Source organism: Ixodes scapularis, unplaced genomic scaffold (assembly GCF_016920785.2).
Source record: "Ixodes scapularis isolate PalLabHiFi unplaced genomic scaffold, ASM1692078v2 PGA_scaffold12__126_contigs__length_90152505, whole genome shotgun sequence".
NCBI lineage: Eukaryota > Metazoa > Arthropoda > Arachnida > Ixodida > Ixodidae > Ixodes > Ixodes scapularis.
In genome coordinates this window covers 66,959,909-66,981,714 of record NW_024609838.1, presented here as the reverse complement: position 1 = coordinate 66,981,714, position 21,806 = coordinate 66,959,909, and the positions used below count along the sequence as shown (strand labels likewise).

Below are 21,806 nucleotides of genomic sequence, written 5' to 3'. Positions count from 1 at the left end.
AGGAACAGGGGTACAAATGACAAACACAAACCTCCAAACACAGCTATAGGTGACTGGTGCGCGACCTAAAAAATCTTCCTTGTTCTGGGGTCGAACTAGGGCTAATTCATTTCTAGGGAAGCGCTCTACCAATTGAGCTAATCAGGAGTTAGACGTCAGGAGAGCAAGCGGGTTTGACCAGCTGCTAGCAGTTTAACACCAACAAGGGTGAACGGCCTGCTTTTTAAGATTCTAATAATAAGGCAATTTACGCAAAGGAGCAAGCGAGCTGGACAAGTAGGACGATAATAATCCCTGGTGAAGGGGAACAAGGGGGCATCTGCTACTTGGCTTGCGGTCATATATAGATGTTTTTTATGCGCCGTTCCTACACTCCGTTTCACAGTTCGAGCGGTATATCCAAATTCTGCGATCATATGGGGCCGATCGAGCTTCTCAAAAATTGTTAGATCATGGCATTTCTTCCGTTTTTATGTCTGTGTTACCCCCAGCGGATCCAGTCAACCGCCAATAACGCGTCGTTACATTGCGTTTTAAAGCATGCGTTTTAACGTAAGCCCCAAATCCCGAAATTGTGTGCGTCCGTGCATTTACAGTTAAATTTGGCATGGAAACAAAATTTGTGCTTAGGTCACGTGACATGAGTTGATGCCACGTATTTTGATGTCACATGATCTTCAAGCAAAATAGGCGTCCCCTCCAAAGTCGGCGGAGTAACTGATGTCACGTTACCTGGCGTGACGTGAATTATGCACCAATTCTGTTTCACTCCTAAGTTTAGCAGGAAAATTGACGTCACATAATCTGCAAATACGTTATACACATCCACAACAATTTGCCCAGTAAATCTAGCAGGAAAAATAGTATGGCGTTACTTATACTCCAATCTATATTCCCTGCTGAATTTATCGATAAAAAATTAAATAGCGTAGCATGACGTCACATGACCTATGCTCTAAATCACTTTCCCCACTGGATTTAGCGGGGCCTTTCATGTCATGTTTTATGACGTCAGGAGATCCACACACCAACTTAATTTCCCATCTAAATTGACCGGCGTAACCAACTAAGTCTCGCCGCAAAAAGTTGTTAGGAAATCAATTTCATGTGACATATACTTCTTCAGTTTTCCCGCCAAGATTTAGAGGGGAAATTGATAAAAACAGTGATCCTTCTCTTCCCGAATTAACGGTATAATGTCTTCTAATCACCTCAAACGATCCCACCGGAAATGCCGAGTTTCATGCAATATGGTACTTTGGAGATAAACGTCACTGCTATTTTAATGCAATAGAATGCATTAAGCTACTCATCGCAGATGTCTATGTAGTATGTCGCCTCTAATGTAGCTATTTTTTCGCTAAATTTACTGAAAAATGTATCTCTCGTGACGTACGCACCACTTCAAGTTCCCAGTTAAATTTAGCGGAATCAGGTTCCCCGCTCATTTTAGCAGAAAATAGACTTCACGCGAGTATTCACCAATTGAAGTCCCCCCCCCCCCCCCCCTAAATTTAGCGGAATCAGGTGTTTTTTTTCTGGAAGAATGCCAATGTTTACAAACACGAATGGGTATAATCTAATATGTGGAGGCGACTTCAACATGAATACATTATTTGATTATTCCCATCAAAGAGAACTAAAAAAATGCTTTTGAATTAAATGGCTGCATAAATGCAATAACGAGCCCTACAAGGATTACCTTAAACTCAGAAACACTACTCGACTTATTTATGACGAATTTTTCTTCTATTAATGTGAAAGCTGGTGTGGTCAGATGCGATCTTAGTGATCACTTTCTAATATTCATATCCGTAGACGCAGACAGTTTAGAGAGGCCGAAAGTGAAACAGACTGCTAAGTTACAATATATAACACCTGCCAGTCTGGGGAGTTTTAGACGGACACTGTCAAATACGGGTCGTAGTGCAGTGTATGGAAAGGAAACTTTTAATGAGGCGTATAATACTTTTATCAATATTTTCAAAGAATTTTACCAGCAGAAATTTCCGTACAAGAAACTTAAGATATCACGGAACATTCGTAAGCCTTGGGTTACACCAGATACTCTAGGTAAGATTCACATAACAAATGTCCTATACGACAACTTTATCAAAAGAAGAGACCCAGTCAACCTTAAAATATCCAAGTCGTACCGTAATCAGTTAACTAAGGAAATACGAAATGCAAGATCACGGTACCACTATGATTCTTTTAAAGCAACTTTTGGGCTCACGAACCGTATATGGAACATATTAAACTTGGTACTTGCTCGTTCCGAGACGCACTGCCAAACTGACCCTATATTTCATAATGGCGCACGGCCAGCCCAATGTTCGTTGGCAAATGCCTTGAATGACTATTCTGTAGACCCGGGGAATATGAGTACAACAAAAGACGCTTGCATATATCTAAAATCTCGAAACAGTAGTTCTATGTTTTTTCATCCAGTTAATGAAGCTAAAGTAGTTTCCATTATTTCACAGTTGAAAAACAGCACCAGCTGTGACCCAAACGATGTCCAGATCAAACCGTTCAAACATGTTTCAGATATTATATCCCCTTGCTTAACTTACATTTTTAATCTGAGCATAACTAGCGGTATATTCCCCAAGAATATGCAAATAGCTAAAGTAACTGTGCTCTTTAAAAAGGGAAATTAACATAAAATAAGCAATTATTGACCACTTTCAATTTTAGCGGCATTTTCAAAATGCATCGTAAAAGTATTGCATTATTGCACCGTAAGTTTTTCTGATAAATATCACTTATTGAGTTCTTCTCAATTTGGGTTCCGAAAAAATAAGGCGACCGAGAAAGCACTACTTGGACAAAAAGAATTAATTTTGCGAGAGTTTGAGAGGAGGCACTTAACGCTAGGTGTATTTACAGATCTTACGAAGGCGTTTGATTACTTCGACCACAACATTCTTCTTAAAAATTTAGAACACCATGGTATTCGAGAAACTCCTTTAAAGCTAGTAGTATCATACTTGAAACATCGTAAACAGTGCGTAAATATAGCTGGTTATAATGCTGAAATCAAAGATATTACCACCGGAGTCCCACAAGGCAGCATACTTGGACTTTTCCTTTTCAACATTTACATAAACGACATTATCAATATCAACTCCCTGACAAAATTCATCATCTATGCAGATGATACTAGTGTTTGTTTTTTTCAGGTACAAACGGACATGGTTGATAGACATTGCTAACATGGCTTTAACTAAGGTTGAGGCTTGGGCACAATGTAACTGCTTGAAGATCAATACTAACAAAACAAAAGCAGCACATTTTCGACCAAAGAATAAAAAATATAGAAATAAAGACGCATTTTTTTACATTCATGCCCAATATAAATGCTTAGTTCCTCTAAGACTTTAGGAGTTTTTTTCAGAAAATATGTTATGGGACACACATGTACATAGAGTCTTATCAAGACTATCACGTGTTATAGGATTAACACATCGTCATCAGTTTGTACTCCCAACCAGCCTTAAATTATTTATTTACAACTCATTATTTTATTTCAGTCAAAGTTATTGTCACCTTGTTTGGGGCACTACCACGTTTACAAACCTAGAGAACTATATTTGTAGCGGAAAAAATTGTTGCGAATTATTTGAAATGTTTCCTATCACTCTCACACTCAACAACTATTTGAACGCTTCCAAGTACTTGATATAAAACAACTATGTAATTATAGGCTCACTCCCTCTTTTAAGTTGGAACGAAGTAGACACTCAAGCTTATTTTCTGAGTTAACCTCCCTACAATGCCGTATACTTCCCAACACTACTCGACACGTTGAATGCTGGAAGGTTTCTAAATGTAATAATAACTATGGGTATCAGGTGTTAAGGTACACGCTCCCTAAAATACTAAATTGGCTAGATGGAAAAAAATAACATAGCAGAAATATCTTTCTGTGAACTTCGCGGTGTGTTTTTAGATTTGAAACTATAAGAGTATGGTCTTACTATTCGTGCTTGACAATAAGGGGCCCATGGGCTCTTCAAGCTTTCTCGACAGAGCTTTTTTCCATGATCTCCTCCATTGATGTATCATTAATGGAAATAAAATGCATTATTATTATTATTATTATTATTATTATTATTATTATTATTATAAATAAACATCACGGGTTGTGCCCTCTCATAGATGTTTCGACATAAAAGAAGTAGTCTGTGTAAAACAATTCGGGCAGAACTTACTTTGTTGCCTTCTAATTAAGCGATTAGGGGTGTAGCTAACTGAAAGAGACGCGGCTGGTCACATGTCAATTTTCCCGCTAAATTAAGAGAGTAAACTGAATTTTTATGTCGGTCACCTGACACATCCATTCATGGGACCTCATTTTCTTTGCTAAATTTTGCGAGGAAACTGAATTGGCATTTAGATCGCGTGACATAAAACGACGTGACGTCACTCTTTCCCGCTAAATTTAGCCGAGAAAATTACTGAAGTTGAAATGATGTGAAGCCGAATTTCCCGCTAAATCTAGCGTGGAAACCGAATTTCTGCTTGGGTCACGTGACATGATCTGAAATCATTCTCCCTCCTAAAATTAGCGGGGAAACTGGAGTGGTGTTGAGGCGGCCTGAAGATTCTAAGAAAGCGAATCGCTTTAATAACCTGCGCTTTCTTTCGACTTGGGAACAAGTAAATAAAATTAGACCTGTAGAAATACTACGGGACAGCCAGTAAATTATTTTGCATTCTACGAAGTCAAATTAAGTGAAGGAAACACGGCCACAACTAGTGAGGAATGATTCTTCACCGCACCATAACAAGTAATTGCCCATACTCACTAAGCCCAACATTTTTGGAATACAGCTTAAAATATTTTTTTTTACTATTTCCGAGATATCAATAGCCAGCAATAAAACTAATTTTCCTTCATTTTTCTGCGGTCAGGTACAGTCACGGTCACACGCAGATGCTTTCAAGCGCCCCATGAAAATCATATGAATGAGATACATACCTTTTCACTTGTATGAAAGGTTAAGAGAATTCCGAGCTTGCAGAGTGCCGTTCCGCATTTACCAGAACTCATTTGGTAGTTTCGGACCAGGCATCCTCTCTATAAAGTTCCAGGTGCCTTTTCCGGCGGCAGAATTGTGGCTAAATAACATTGGAAAATAAAAGTCATGTTGCTTTACAAGTCCCTGCAGCCTTGTAGGCAGGCCCGTCACAGCTGTTCTGCTGTATGGCGTAGTTCGTGTCTTTTTATTTCCTTTTTCAACTTTGTGTATGGTTTTCTTAATTTCCTCAGAGAAAATGTTCACAAACGTTTCAAAAGCAGTGATACCCTGCGCTGCGCTCGACGATTGTTTTTAATCTAGTTTTTTATACGTGAGCGGGATGAGCGCGCATGAATGCCATAAAGCTACACAGACAGTGCCAGCTTTCCGCTTCGTGTTCTTCTCAGCAAGGCAGGCAGGGATCTAATGGTCGATTAACCCATTCGCTACCGCGCGCATCGCGCGCTGCCGGGTGTATCGATGTTTATTATTGCGACATCATTATCAGTTCGATGTTATGTCCCACAGTGTACAGCGTGTGTCCATTCAGCCCAAAAGCTCAGAACGATGTCCCGGGCGCTCGCGTTGGTAGCGCGAGCACTTCATCGCTTCGTCACGTGGCTATCTTGTATAGCGCGATACGATACATCCCCCCCCCCTGTTTTTCTTTTTTCTTTTTTTTTTATAAAAATGTTTTGCGATCACTTTAATTAAAAAAAAAACAAATAAAAAAGAGAGAACGCATTAAGGCACTTTATTAAAGTTACAGTCATAATGTAGTCGCATAGGACGCCTTGTTTGCCGCTGGGCTCTTCGTGGAGGAGATTGCGAACGCCTGCTTAAAGGCACTAAAGCATGGCCCGGTGATGCCACCGACGGTAAGTCTGTATGAGTTTCCTCGTCCGGAGTGTCATCTTGCAGTGTGTTCGGTCTGAAAGGCTCGCTTGTCGGTCGCAGATGTTGCCTGTTCCTCCGAATAACCCTGCCGTCCTCGGTTAAAACTTGGTACGATTTCGGACGTGTCTTGGCGACGACTTTTGCCTTCTTAGACCACCATCTCTTTTTGACTCTGACGACCTGGCCCTCTTTCAATTGCGGAAGTGGACCTCTGGAATGCTCGGTCTGGACGTGCTTCTGCACCTTCAAACCTGGCTGGTCACCGAAGTCCGGAAGATTTGACCTCAACCTTAGTCCTTGCAGCAGCTCCCCTGGCGAACGTCCGTCTTCTAGTGGGGTTGATCTATAACTCAGCAAACCCAGCCAAAAATCTTCTCGGCTTTCTTTTGTCTTCTTGAGGATCCGCTTCACAACCTGCACGCCTTTCTCTGATAAACCGTTTGACCGAGGGAACTCCGGGCTTGACGTTATGTGTCTGAAGTCATACTTGCGAGCAAATAAGGTGAACTCTCGACTTGAGAACTGGGGTCCATTGTCACTGCATACTTCGACTGGGATGCCGTATCTCGCAAATATGGTCGCCATCTTCTCAATGACTGTGCTTGACAACGTGTCGTTTAGTTCCTCCACTTCTGGAAAGTTGGGAAGAGCATCATATAAGGATAAGTATGATTTTCCTCCATACTGAAACAGATCAACACCAACCCTGTACCACGGAAATTCCGGTGTCGGGCTCAAGATAAGGGGTTCTCTTGGCTGACTGTACGCGTAGCGTCTGCATATCCCAGACTGTTTTATCAGAGGTGCAACATCTGCGTTAATACCTGGCCAAAATACGAATCTACGTGCCCTCACTTTGCACTTATTTAGGCCCATGTGACCTTGATGAATTTTCTTCAACATCTCGGGTCGCATGGCCTCGGGTACGACAACTTTTGTGCTTTTCAGAAGAATACCCTTCACCACTGACAGCTCGCCCTCAAACGGCTTTAGTTCTCCTTCTACTCTCGTGCCGTTGCTGAGGCTTTGTATTACGGTGCGTAAATACTAGTCCTTAGCGGTTCCCTCGGCAATGCTCTTCATTGTGGTAGCGCTGACAAAGGCTGTTACTACACTCACGGCGTGCACTTCGACCTCGTCCTCGCTTGTTGTGTCATCCCCTGACTTGTCATTCGTGGCCCTCGAGAGCATGTCGGCCAAAAGGAGCTGTTTCCCTGGAAGATATTCCATAACGAAGTATTATTTTAGCAACCGCAGAAAAAACCTTTGCAATCTGGGTGGCATTTCTCCAATTGCCTTCTGAGCGATTGCAATCAAAGGCCGATGATCTGTTTCCAAAATTACCTTGCGGCCATAAAGAAAGTAGTGAAACCTGACACCCAAACGTCACTGCTAGAGCCTCCTTTTCAATTTGCGAGTAATGCTGCTCGGCTGAAGTTAACGTCCGCGATGCGTACGCCACGGGACGCCAGTTGTCGCCATGACGCTGTAAAAGCGATGATCCCAGACCATTCATTGACGCATCCGACCTTACCTTCGTTTCTTTACGCGGATCAAACATTGCAAGAAGTGGTTCTTTGCTTAGGCATTCGCATATGCCTTGCCACTCTTTGGTGTGGTTAGGAGTCCATTCAAAGACAGCGTCGTGCTTAATTAAGCTTCGCAACAGAGGCGTTCTCTCGGCCAACGAGGGAAGGTACTTGGAAAAATAATTGACTACACCCAACAGCCTCTGCACGCCTAGCTTGTCGGATGGAATCGGCATCAGTTTCATAGACTCGATATGTTCCCGGTTTGGCTTTATTCCTTCCTGAGATATTGTATCGCCCAGAAATTCAATTTCCGAGACTCCGATCTTACACTTCTCTGGCTTAAAAGTCAGTCCTGCTTGCTTGGCGGCTTCAGGCATACCTTTTAGTCGTTGGTCGTGCTGCGTCCTGGACGTTCCCCACACCGAGATATCATCAACGTACACGTGAACACCGGGCAGAGAGTTAACAATCTCGTTCAAAGTCTTTTGAAATACCTCTGATGCGCACGAGATTCCCAAAGGCAGTCTTAGAAACCGGTGCCGTCCAAAAGGAGTAGCGAACGTACAAATCGTCGATGTTTCTTCATCAAGAGGAATTTGGTGGAAGCCGGCCTTCGCGTCCAGCCGGCTCAACACTTTCGCTCCTGATAATTCGGCTTCTATATCTTCGCGTCTCGGCATTTCGTAGTGCTCCCGCTTAATGCACGCGTTGATCATTCTTGGATCCAAACAAACTCTAAGTTTTCCGTCTTTCTTTTTGACAATCAAGAGCCGACTTACCCAGTCCGTTGGCTCGTTGACTTTTGTCATTATGGCAGCCTGCTCCATTCTCTTCAGCTCGTCGCGCAGCTCTTCTGTAAGGCCAGAGGAACGCGTGGACAGCTGGGGTTGCGCCGTCGCGTAGCACCATCTTGTATCGGCGTTGTACACACCCTGTGCCTTTAAACAGGTCGCTAAACTCCTCCAGCATTTGCTCAGAGCTGTTCGTTGTTACAGAGGCCGCGTTGCGGGCGACCAGCCCAAGACTTTCGCTTGCCTGGAGACCTAGTAGCGCCTGACGTCCTTTCTTTACGACGAAGAAACCGAGGCTGCAGCATCGGCCATCGAAGGTCACCTGCTGGTTGATGACAACCATGTGTTTGATCACACCTCCGCTGTAGGACCGCAAGATGGAACCGCTCCGGCGAAGAGGAGCCCTGGCCTTAATCTTCCTGTAGACTGAGTAGAGAAGGAGGTTCGCTTGGGATCCCGTATCAACTTTTAACACCACTTCTTCGCCGGCAATGACTGCCTTCACAGTCCAGTCTCGCTGGCTCCTGAAGCTGTCAACTTGTACGTCGAGAATCTTGAAGTCGTCGTCTTCGTCTTTCAATTCACCGACTTCTGACGCTTTTTTACAGCAGGCTGCGAAATGGTTTTTCGCTTGACATGCCCTGCAGGTCTTCCCGTAGGAGGGACAGCTACGTGGCTTGTGCTCCCGGCCGCACCTGGAACACTTGAATTTCTTTTGTAGTTCTTTCGTTGCCGTCTCTATCTTCACAGGATCTAGATGTTCCTCTTTCCGCCCCCAGGCTTCGTTTTGAAGGGCTGCTACTTCAGACGCTTTGCCCATTTGTTCGGCCTTCGCCAGCGTAAGTTGCTTGTCTCGCAAGAGTTTCACCCTCAGGTGGTCGTCGTTGATTCCGATAACAACTTGGTCGCGAATCATCGACTCCGTCAGCCCTCCGAAGTTACATGAACGTGCTCGTTTCTTCACGTCTCGAAGGAACTGCTCGAAGGTCTCTCCTTCTGCCAGGATCCTTTTTCGGAACATGTACCGCTCGTAAATTTCGTTCGTTTGAGCGTCCCAGTAACTGTCGAACTTGTTTACGACGGTCAGGTAGTTGTTGGCGCTCTCCCCTTCGGCGAACGTGAAATTATTGAAGACCTCGATGGCATCTTCTCCCGCCAAGCTTAACAGTAGCGCAGTCTTCGCATCGTCCCTTAACGGCTTGCCGTGTGGCTCCGTTGCGGTGAAGTATAGCTCCAGCTTTTGCTTGAACAACTTCCAGTTCTGGCCTACGTCACCTGTCGTACGAAGTGTGTCGGGGGGTTTGAGTAGGTCCACCTCTCCAGGCTGTTGCTTCTTAAGCGCTTACTTGTTGCGACGTGTCGTGGGATGGTCCGGCCACTTCTGACACCATGTATCGATGTTTATTATTGCGACATCAGAGAGTTGTAGTAGATCGTTCCGATTCCTCCGATAGCCCCGATAACGATACTATGCATGCACAAGGGAGGCGGTGGCGGAGTATCGGGTATCGTTATCGGAGTCATGGGAACGATCTACTAAAACTCTCTATCATTCCCAGTTCGATGTCATGTCCCACAGTGTACAGCGTGTGTCCATTCAGCCCAAAAGCTCCGAACGATGTCCCGGGCGCTCGCGTTGGTAGCGCGAGCCCTTCATCGCTTCGTCACGTGGCTATCTTGTATAGCGCAATACGATACACCGGGCTGTCTGTACCGCGTGTTTTTCTCCTAATACAGGACCACGCTAGGCGTGACTGTTTTGCTTGTATAGTAATAAGCTTTTCAGTAAAACTCATTGCAGAAAACAAGAAAACATGCTTATTTACATGCTTAAGTGGTTCTCCAAGTCTTTAAATCAATAGGCCCTCAAAGATTGTTCCTTGTATGAAAGATCTCGAAGCACTCCCTCTTCGGTCGCTTAGGCGTCTCACAACGAGTGCGCTCTTGTCGTGATTCAGACTCAGAACTGCTATCGGAATCGCTCTCTTCGTCGACAGAAGGCTGCGAAAATTCACTATCCTCACTAGACGTCCCGTAATCATCGCTGTCGATGAGGATATCTATGATTTCATTGTCGGAAAGGCCACACCGTACACTGGATGCTGCCATTTTCTCCAAGCAGGCAGCGATCGAGCGGAAAAAACGACACAAAAAAGAACAAGCTCAAACAAACACAGCAAACAGAACGACCCTCGCCATATCTTCGCAATAGGCTAACAACACAATCCGGATGGATGGATGGATGAATCTGGCTGACCCCTTTGGATCGGGCGGTAGCTTACGCCACCTAGCCATTTTGTTTTACTATTTAATTTAAGCTTAGAATATTTAAATGTGAAAATTCTATTCACCCCGCACTCAAAAAAAAAGTGCGGCTGTAAAACCCACTTGTCATCAGTTAATAAGAAAATAAAAAAAAACGACACCCAATAGAACAAGCTCAAAAAAACACAGCAAGCAGAACGACCTCGTCATCTGTTCGCAATAGGCTAACAACACTATCCGGATGGATGGATGGATGAATCCGGCTGAGCCCTATGGATCCGGCGGTAGCTTACGCCACCTAGCCATTTTGTTTTACCATTTAAGCATAGAATATTTAAATGTGAAAACTGTATTCGCTCCGCACTCAAAGAAGAAGTGAGGCTATAAAACCCACTTGCCATCAGTTAATAAGAAAACACCTAATAATACCTAGTTTTCTCTCGCTTTCAGCCACCATTCACTTAATCTTTGCTTGGTAATCTCAAGTGTCTTGAAATCCACAGTTCCTTCGCTGCCTCTAAAACCCAATGGCTTTATTAAATCTATGTTCTCTTCGGTAGGCATAGGGTGAAGCCCTTTACAGTAGAGTATCAAGTGCTCAGCCGTCTCGTCCTCCTCTCCACAAGTAGTGCACACTGTATCCATTTCCTGGTACTTCGCTCTGTATGTTCTGGCTCGCAGAACACCCGTCCTCTCCTCAAACAACAATGAGCTTCCCCTTGAATTGTCATAATAGCTTTCTTTGTCAATAACTGTTTTGTTTCATCTATAGCTCTCCAGAGCCGTCTTTGTCTGCATTCCCTCTAGCCACCGATCTCTTTCTGTGGCCTTAACTTTCTTCTTAACTGAGACCTGCTCTTCCGTAACTCCACTATAGCCTAAAAACTTTCCTCTTAATTTCCTAGCGCGCTGTCTCCACTTTGTGTCTATACTCCTCATATATACATGAGGAGTATAGCTGAAAAATAGCTGAAAACAGTTCGTGCCCATTGCTCCCCATCCATTTGCCTCAACCGATTCTCAAATTCTATCTTGCTCACAGCTTCCCTGCTCTCAAATGACGCCCATCCCATGTCTCCTAGTACTCCCTGGTTTGGCGTTTCGCAATGTCCCCCAAAGCCACCCTACCTTCTCTGCGATGTTTTATTTCTAGCCTTGCATGCACTTCGGATTTCATGCATAGTATTGCGTTTCCAAAACTCAAGCCATTCACCGTGACACCTTTCCAAATCTCTCTCACCACCTCATACCTGTTGTAATTCCAAAGGGCTCTATTTTTCATTACAGCTGCATTTCTGTTGCCCTTACCTATATATACTTTTCATGCTCACTGAGATATTCTACATCATCACATATCCATACTGTCAGATACTTATATTTAATCGCTCTCTCAACTGTAATATTCCGTACCTTCAGCCTCTCAACTTCATCATCGTTAAAAATCATGACTGGTGATTTTCCACTACTGAATTCTAAACCTAATTCCTCTCCTTCCCTACCACATATGCTCAATAATTCCTGCAACACTGTCCTGTTGTAGCCATTAGAACGATATCATCCGCATACAAAGATCCCGGTAAGGATTGCTGCATTTTCCGCCTAGCTTACTGTACGAAAGGTCGAATTTAAGCCCTCTTCTCTAGTCTATCCTCCAATCCTCTCAGATACAACATAAACAGCAAAGGCGATACCGGGCATCCCTGCCTAAAGCCTCGTCTTATTTCTATTTTCCTCGTTTTCTTTCCTTCCCATGTTATTATCACCTTACATCTTTGTAAATGTTCCTTAATATGGCTGTTAGTCCCTCATCTAGGTTTAAGCTCTCCACTATGTCCCACAGGTTCCTTTGGTTTACATTGTCATAGGCACCCTTGATATCCAGAAACGCCAGCCAGAGCTGTCTGTTTTCTTTTTGCGCTATTTCTATACACTGTGTTAGAGAAAATATGTTGTCCTCCAACCTTCTGTGTTTTCGAAACCCCTTCTGTAACTTACCCAGTATGCCCTCGCAATCTACACATTCCTCCAGTCTGTTCTTTATAATCTGCATTGCCAACCTGTAAATAACTGGTGTCACAGTTATGGGACAATAATTCCTAATATCAGACTTATCTCCATTTCTCTTATATATCATGCTCATCCTACTAAGCCTCCATTCATCTGAAATATTTCCTTTTTTTATCATAGTGCTCGTTACCTCCCTTAGTTTTGCCTTAGATTTAGGACCCGAATTCTTCACCACCTTGATTGAGATACCATCTGTGCCTGTCGACGTGCCACTAGGGACTCTTCGTTCCGCCTTTTTCTCATTCTCTTTGTCCAAACTCCACGATGTTAAAGCTGGACTGCTACTTCCTTCGGTTCTCCTATCTTCCACATGTACCCGTTCCTGAAATTTCTCCTCCATCACTGCTGCTATATGTCGTATCGCATCATCTCCCTCTCGTTGATCTCTCTGATGCTAGAGTATGCACCTCTGGCTAGCTTCCGTCGTTTCACCGGGTGAGTTCAAGTGCTCCCAAAACTTCTTGGCTGCGTTTCTATCTTTTTTGCTTACATTACTCATTCATTCCTCACCTTTTCTCTGAATTTTCGCACTGATCAAACTGGATGCCTCTCGGCGACATGTTATAAAAGTGTCCCATTTTCTTTTTACTTCTGTTTCTGACTCCCCGCTACGCTTGGAATACCTATGTTCTCTAGAGGCTTACTGGCGTTTTTGTATCGCTTGCTTCACTTGTTTGTCCCACCAGCTTTTTGGTCTATGTCCTTGCTTCCCTTTTCGTTTACTCTGAACTTTGTCTAGTTCCAGAGTAAAAAGCCTAGTTAGGCTCTCATAGGTCCAATCTGTATATTGTTGCCCTGAAACTGCTTCCTCTATTCTTTCAGCAACTATTTCCAACTCTTTGTCGCTGCAGAAAGTTTGCTTTGAATTATTTTGTCTAGTTTCAGCATTTACTTCTTTTGCGAAATTCAGCTTAATACGTTTGTGATCACTACCAAGACTTTTGGAACCTTCTTCATCTATTTTCATTACTTGTAACTTACCATATATTTTGTGTGATATGAGTACGCAATCTATAGGTGAATGTAGATTGCCAGTTTCCCACGTTATGTGCCCGTCACACTTCTGACTGGTATTACATAAAGCTAAGTCATGCTTTTCCATAGTTCTAGTAATATGCTTCCAGTTTAGTCCGTATACCCATCCAGACCCTCAATATGGGCATTCATGTCTCCCATAATAATTATTTCAGAGCCTACCCCTATCTCACTAATGTCTCTTGATATGCAATCAATCATTTTTCTGTTTTCCTCTTTAGCAGCCGTCCCTGTCCATAAGTAAACAATTCCAAGGACTATTGATCACCCAGCAACTTTTCCTTTCTGTCACAAATGTTCGGAGCACTACTTTCTGATCCTTTGAAAGTTCATGCTCTTCTTAATAAATGCTCTAATTCCAGCTCCCTTCCTCGTTCTCTCCATTCTGTTGCATTCTTCCCACACATAATCAGGCTTGCAAGGTGGCTGCTTCATGTCTCTGAGATGTGTTTCCACAAACCCATACACCACTAAATCCTACTTTCTTAGTTTCTCCTCTACCTCTTCCCATTTTAAGCTATTTCTACGACCATGCATGTTAATATATCCAATGAGTGATTGTGCTGTTTGTTTATACATGTTCTTACGTTTTCTCCTCTTTTTAACCCTGGGTGCCTCTCCTGACTTTGTTGGGTTTTCAGTTACTTCAGTGCCCCCAGGGCCCTCGGTCCCTCCACAAAAAGCGGTCACCATGCGGCCCATCCTATCCCCCACCCTGTAACCCGGGGCCTCACTGCAGTGAATGCCATCTGCAAAAGGGCGGGAGCCAGCCTCGTACACTTCCCTGTTTACTTCCATTGCGTCGTACCGAAGCTGTCGACTCATACCCTCAATTATTCTGTTGGCTTCGACAACCCTCCTCTTCGTTACCCAGGACTGCCCGCGAACTTCTGGAATGGTGCACACAACCACGTGCGCATTCTCAGACACGTCCCTCAGCTTACGCATTTCCACGTTTAGCTGCTTTCCGAGGTTCTGGCTCTTACCCTTGAGCACATCATTAAGCCCCGCATGAACTATTACTAGCTTCCTTCCCTCCCGGTTATCCCCCCCCCTAACATGCTGTGGTCATAGAATCCACCATACACTTCCCTGGCTGGACCTCTAAGGTTACCTTCTGGTCTCCCTTCACCCTGTTCAGTACACCCCTATTAACCCGTGCTACGTTAGATTTCCCCACTACCAGTACCCTAGATCCCTCTGGTACCTGCGCGCCCTTGTCCTGCGACTTATCCCCTGTCACCTGACTGCCCGACGCCTGCTGCTCGAAAGCGCTATTGAGCTGAGGGTCACTCAGCTCTCCAGCGTCGTCGAACCCGCCAGCCAACAGGCTGGACTCCAGACCACCAGTGGCCCCAGCCTGCAGACTGGTGGTTCGTCCCGCTAGAAGTGATTTTTTATTTATTTATTTATTTATACAGTACCTACATCGCCCAGAGGGCATTACAGTACGGGGGTTAAAATACATAAAAGATGGTTGCATCACACTTGTTAAACGCAAGTAAAACATAGTGCTTGAAAGCACCAATACACAAAAAAATGCAAAAAACATCAAAGATCTGTTGCAAGAAAAAAGGAATACAATCAGCAAGCACATTACAAATCAATTAACAGAAAACACGATACAAGTATAACTAATAAACACAATACAGGATATTGAACACTGAGGGAGTTTTATAGGTCCAATAGGAGAGAAGAAAAGCTGGCATCTGAGGTTTCTGTCACCACAAGTTCAGGAAGGGCATTCCACTCATGAATGCTCTTTGGAAAAAAGTAATGTTTAAACAGTTCTGTTCTACATCTAATTTCTTTTATTTTAAGCGAATGATCTACCCTTGAGGAAATGTAATCAGGACTATGAAGATACTTATCCTTGTTAATGCGTGTGTTCTGTAGAAAAATACTTCTAAAAAGTTTTAATCGCAAGCACTTTCGTCGTGAAGCCAGCAAGTGCCAGTTAAGTTGCTCTTTAAGTTTGGTGACGCTTGACCGAAAGGCGTAGGTATTTGTAACAAAGCGCGAAGCTCTATTTTGTACGCGTTCAATTTTTGAGGACAAGTTGAGGAAATGAGGGTCCCACACTGAACACGCGTACTCTAAGATAGGCCTAACGTTAGTAGTGTATAGCAAAGCTTTTATATCTTCAGGAGCCATTTTAAAATTCCTTTTTAGAAAGTTTAAAACACGGTTCGCCTTAAGTGTTACTGTGTCCACGTGTTTGGCCCAGGAAAGAGTGCTGCTAAAATAGACCCCTAAATACTTCACCTCCGTAACCTCTTTAAGGTCAGTGCCGTTTAGATTGTACCTTGATAGAAAAGGGTTGCGTTTTTTGGTAAACCGAATATAATTGCATTTATTAATGTTTAGGCACATTCCCCACCTGTTACACCACGCCGCCACTGTTTCAAGGTCAGTCTGGAGTAAGTAGGAATGATCGTCGTTGCAAACTTGCCGGTAGATAACGCAATCATCCGCGTATAAACGAATACTAGATGTTAAGTTTTGAGGAACGTCATTAATATAAATTAAAAAGAGAAGAGGTCCAAGTACGCTCCCCTGGGGAACTCCTGACGTAACCGCTGCGTACGGGGATTTAACACCATTGACAACTACACACTGAGTACGATCAGTTAAATAGTCTTTCAGCCACTTGATAAGATAACCAGGTAACCCCAGGGATGACAATTTGTGCATAAGAAGGGAGTGGGGCACTTTGTCGAAAGCTTTTTGGAAGTCTAAAAGTAAGCAGTCAGTTTGTATATTTTTATCGAATGAGAGAGAAATATCATGGACAAATTCAATCAACTGCGTAGAGCACGACAGACCCGAGCGAAAACCATGCTGCTGCGGGGTAAAATAATTATTTAACTCTAGATGAGACACAATATTTGAGTATATGATGTGTTCTAGCAGTTTGGAACAAACACTAGTCAGCGATATTGGCCTGTAATTAGATACCTCGCGTTTAAGACCTGCCTTATGGACGGGTGCAATATTAGCAGTCTTCCAATCCGACGGCAGCTTGCTCGAGAAAAGCGATTTGTTAAACAATATAACTAGGAAGGACGTAATCGCGGTAGCACACGATTTTAACACGTGGTTAGGGATTCCATCGGGTCCTGTGGCTGAATGAGGTTTTAAATTACAAAGAAGTTTAAGTACACCATTATCCTCAATTACAAATTCTGGCATCCCATTAAGTTCTGACATAGATGGGGCCAATTCGTCTGTCTCTGCTGGACTAGAAAAAACAGACTGAAAAAAATTGTTGAAGCAAACCGCTCTCTCTAAGTCGTCCGAAGTCAATTCATTGTTCTGAAGTATTGGGGGTATACCTATGCTTTCGTTATTACCCGTTCTTTTCACAATTTTCCATAATTCTTTTGGGTTGTTAAGCAACCTGGGACCCAGGGTCGAGAAGAAATGCAGTTTAGCTTCCTTAACCTCTTTTTTAAAGGCGTAATCGAGGCATTTTAGTTCACTTTTCATTGCCGGGTTTTTTGTTTTTTTATACTTAAGAAACAGACGTCGTTTTTTATTTAGGAGGCAACGCAAGCTTTTGTTTATCCATGGTTTATCGTGTCTACGCCTTCCTGATAACATTTTACAGGGAACATATTTATCGATAAGAGCCATAAGTACACTTTTAAACAACAACCACAAATCTTCAATGTCAAGTGACGTACATGAGCATTCAAACTCGGGGAGGAAAGCCAACAGGTCAAAAGACAAGTTATCATAATCACCCCGATCGAAAACATACACTTTTTTGGGGCGTGACTTGATGATGACATCGCGCCTACAAGTTATTTGTGTAACTACAACTTCATGGTCACTGAGGCCCGGTATCGTCATTACTGAGGACACACAAGAAGGACGATTTGTAAAAAAAAGATCTAGAATAGATTCCCGTGCACTATATCTTGTTGGAAGGGACACGAACTGTTGCAACTCATGAGTGTTTATCAGTTCGTCAAACGTGGTATAAAGAGAGAGTGAATTACGCAAATTAGGTATATTTTCCACCCAATCTATATCGGGAAGATTAAAGTCTCCACTAAGTATGACGTCATCAGGGGTTATTGCTGACAAAGTATTAGATAAACACAAAAGGGGATCCAGTGCATTATTACCCGGTGGTCTATAAAATGAGCCGACTGTGAGAAATTTCGAGCCTCGCAGTTTGATTTTACACCAAACAGATTTGCAAATACAGTCGTGAAATTCAAGGGCTGTGCTTGGTAGGTCTGTAGACACGAGTAAGAACACACCCCCGCCCCTTAGATTTCTATCTTTGCGGTAGACCTCATAGTTAGCTGGAAATATTTCAGAACTGTCTATAGTACCATCACGCCACGACTCCGTACCAATAACCACATCATCCTGTGTTGAATTCAGAAGAAAGGCAAGTTCGTCTTTTTTGTTTTTAACACTTCTGCAGTTGACAGTTATGAAGACTAGTTTTTGAAAGCTAAGTTCTCCATTTCCACTTGTATGCTTTGGTGGTTACCGGGCACTTTCGAACACAGTGTTATTATCTGGATCGTACATATACGTTTTGTTGCCTATAGTTAACTTGTTGTATCGCAATTTAAATTGCGCGTTCTGCTCACTTGCGTAGTCTAGAAGTCTGCGTCTTGCAAACTGTACTGCAGGGGAAAAATCGTCGCTTATAGAAAAACCACTTCGTTTTAGTTTGAAGGCCTTGGAAAGATCCCTTTGCTTGTCTTTAAATGACAGGAACTTCGAAATCAAAGGGCGGTTTTTATCAGCAGCAAAGCGGCCAATCCTGTGCGCTCGTTCAATGCTAGTAGCTTCAAGGTGTATATCGAGCTTATCGGCGAAAAAAGATAAAGCCTTAGCCTCTGAAGCTTCCCAGGTTTCAGCCGCCACGTCGGGCAAACCGTAGATGAGCAGGTTGTTTCTCCGAGATTGATTTTCCAGTTCTTCTTGACGTAGAGCTGTTGTTCTAAGCTGCGTATCGAGTTCCCGATTTGACGCTTTAAGTTCTTCAAATTCTCCCCTCAGTGGTTTAATTGTAGCCACATCGCTCTCAATTATGGCTATACGAGAAAATAAGCCCTCCAGTTTTCTTTCGAATGTGGTTTGCAAATCTTTGATGGCTTTCAGTTCGTTTATTACAGTCTTTTGTCCTTCGTGCATACTAGGAATTAGTTGCATTGCTTCAACTAGCTGATTTTCTTGCGCGGCAGAAAGAGGGCCGGGATTTAATTCAACGTCACCGCACAGCAGTAGCAATAAGAAATAGAAAGCGTAATTGTGCAACAACACGAAACCTCTCCGAAATCGGCAGGTCAAGCCGCGTGATCTAACGTTAGCAAATACAACATGGGGTGGAACCGGCAGAAGAGCAAAACGAAATTTAGAACATTTAGAGAAGCTGGCACCAACCTGCATGAGCAGCAGAAAACGAATATGCGTGAAGGGCACCGCCATGACTGTGCCGGTTCCACGCCCCAAGTCGAGACTGTCGATTTCCGCCTTTTGTAGGCTGAAAACACCGAAACTGTCCTCCCAAGGTTCGTAGGCAGGGATCGGACACTGGCCAGAAACGGGTGCCGGACACGTTGCGAGAGTGGTGTCGTCGAGAAGATCCGAGTTGAAGGCGAAAACAGGCGTAGCCGATGGTGGGGGATGTTCCGTGTCTTTGCTGACGTTGCGTTGCAATAGCGATGAAGCACCACGACACACGACCTGCATGAGCAGCAGAAAACGAATATGCGTGAAGGGCACCGCCATGACTGTGCCGGTTCCACGCCCCCACTTCCTCCTTTCTTCTCTCGCTACTCTCACTTGCTCAAATTACCCTTTCCAGGCGCTCTAACTGTCACACTCCTTCTTACGCTCCTCTAAACCCGCCTTCCACACTTCCCCCAGCTGTTCCGCCCGCTTCTCGAGGCCGACCGGCTGCTCCCTCTCATGATTAAGCTGCCTCGTCAGCTCCTCAACCTGGGCCTCGAGACCCACCCGCTTCTCTCCTTCTGCCTTAAGCTCAGCCTCAATCTCCCGAACTCTATTCTCCCATTCCCCAGTTACCTGCTTAAGCTTCACACAAAGCCGACACAGGAAACTCATGCCTGCCGCCTCCTCCAGACTCCCGAAACCCGTCTCCTCTAGGTAACACCACCTCCCACACCCCTCGCAGTGCACCAACCCGTCCCCACCCTTGTCATGCCGACCCAAATCTAGATCCATGTCTAGACCGGGAACAAGTCTACATATCCCAGGTCCACATAGCGCGCCATCTATGAATGGCTCTTTAATACATAAATTCATGCAGACCGGTGAATCGCCGGCTTTGGCAATATGGCCCCTGACGGCACGCCCGGCGATTCAACGGCTTTGGAAGCGAATAGTCTAAAGGGACCCCCTTCCTGCTAGCGGAATGCGGGACACGCACGGCGGCAAGGGGGGGGGGGGGGGGGGGGGGGGGGGATCGAAGATGAAAGCATAAAAATCGACTGTATCAGAACTCAGTGCATCACATGAAAATAAGACACAGACAACCTTTTTCTTTTGGGTTATTCTTTCTTGCCAACGCTTGCTTTTATCAACATGGTCCTACACAAATCTTTTAGCGTTATGCTCTGTTTCGACCGTTGCGAGTGTGGCTGGGCAAAAGGTGGAGATAACATTGAACGACCTTTTTTATATAGTAAGAGAGAGCCAATTGAAATGTAGTAACCTTACAACAAAAGTCGTTGGTTGGGCGCGGGGAGTGGACAAATTAGAAATTATGGTAGATGAATTTAGATTTTATTCATATTCTCACAGCGTGTAAAGTAATTTCGTCGAAACATCCAAAAGCTTCTAAGCCAAAAAGAACAAAAAAAAAATGCTCACACTTTTAACTTTAATTTGGTAGACTAGTCCTACTAAATGACGGAAATCTTAATTTCAAATGGCGCTAAGACAAGAACACACGAGGAAGTGGACAGGACAGGCGCTAACTCACGCGGGCGGTTTTATATGCAACGAGAATGAAGAAGAAAAAGAAGTGACTGGTGTTCAAAAAAGGAGGCTATAGTTCAAATTCTATATGTTTGTTTCATTTTGAATATTTTTGTTTTGATCGGCTGTGTTTTATTCCTACTAGTCTAACAAGCTCCTTTATTAGAACGCCCGGCTAGAAATAGAATTATTTCTTCTTCTTTCAACTCCAACCACTTTATTTACCTTCTTCTTTCTCGGTGTATATAAAACCGTCAGTTGTGAGTTAGTGCCTGTCCTGTCCACTTCTTCGTCTGTCCTTGTCTTAGCGCTCTTTGTAATTTAGTAGGTATAACCTCCTAGCCCGCCAGAATATTTTGATATGGAAATCTTACATCATGCTACATATCTGGCTCTCCTACATCAGAACCTAGGCAATATTTTTCAATAGGGACGTTGTTTTTTCTACAATGACCAGCGTGTCTTCCAAATTGGAAGCCTTTTCATTTGTTCAGTGACCGGTCCACACTCTCAGAAGATATCATCTTTGTCCAGACAGTCAAATCTGTAGCAATTAAGGACGGGCGACATCTGTAAATTTCAACGGCTTTGAATATTTCAACGTGTATATGAGCGACAGGAATACTCGTTGTGTCTGTCAAATTTCGAAGTTCTCAATGGCAAGAAAGTATGCTTGCCTGTTACATACGAGCTTAAGCTGTAACTTACCGGGACGGCTATAGAAAACGATATATTCATAAATATATATATATATATATATATATATATATATATATATATATATATATATATATATATATATATATATATATATATATATATATATATATATATATATATATATATATCACAATGGTTGCGCGCCGGCCTTTTTAATGTTTCTATATCAACGTATCTGTCTAAAAAATGTCTTCCTTTTTTATATATAGAATTAGGACAGCGTGTTGTTAAACATCTTTGTATGCGAACGCGAAAGGAGACAAGGGACACACAAAAACACGTCAGACACGGACTCACATATCCGTGTATGTTACGTTTGTGTGTCTTTCATGTTTATATCAAGACACTACGCACCCATAGACAAATCGGAGAAGTCGCGGCTTTTTTGTAGTTGACCTGGAGTACCATTACTGAAGAACTTATATTAAGAATAAACCCGAATAATATTTATGCCTCAGTGTGTTAAACAAAATTCTTTATTTGTGAGCTTTTTGTTTAGC

General features: G+C 43.4%; 1 protein-coding gene across 1 annotated transcript; it reads right to left on the bottom strand.

Moving 5' to 3' along the window:
- Positions 1-18,120: 18,120 nt before the first annotated feature.
- On the bottom strand, positions 18,121-19,389 carry LOC121835230. The gene is made up of 2 exons (XM_042289224.1): positions 19,330-19,389; positions 18,121-19,026 (listed from the first exon to the last, which is right to left on the bottom strand). The coding sequence occupies exons 1-2, from the start codon at positions 19,372-19,374 to the stop codon at positions 18,121-18,123; spliced, it is 951 nt and encodes a 316-aa protein (XP_042145158.1). The 5' UTR covers positions 19,375-19,389.
- Between the last annotated feature and the right edge of the window lie 2,417 nt (positions 19,390-21,806).

Bases quoted from the DNA above. Each gene is read 5' to 3' on its own strand.
- LOC121835230 (XM_042289224.1), bottom strand. From the start codon at position 19,374: ATGGCGGTGCCCTTCACGCATATTCGTTTTCTGCTGCTCATGCAG. The intron at 19,027-19,329 runs GTCGTGTGTCGT...CTGCTCATGCAG, and splicing joins GTTTTCTGCTGCTCATGCAG to GTTGGTGCCAGCTTCTCTAA.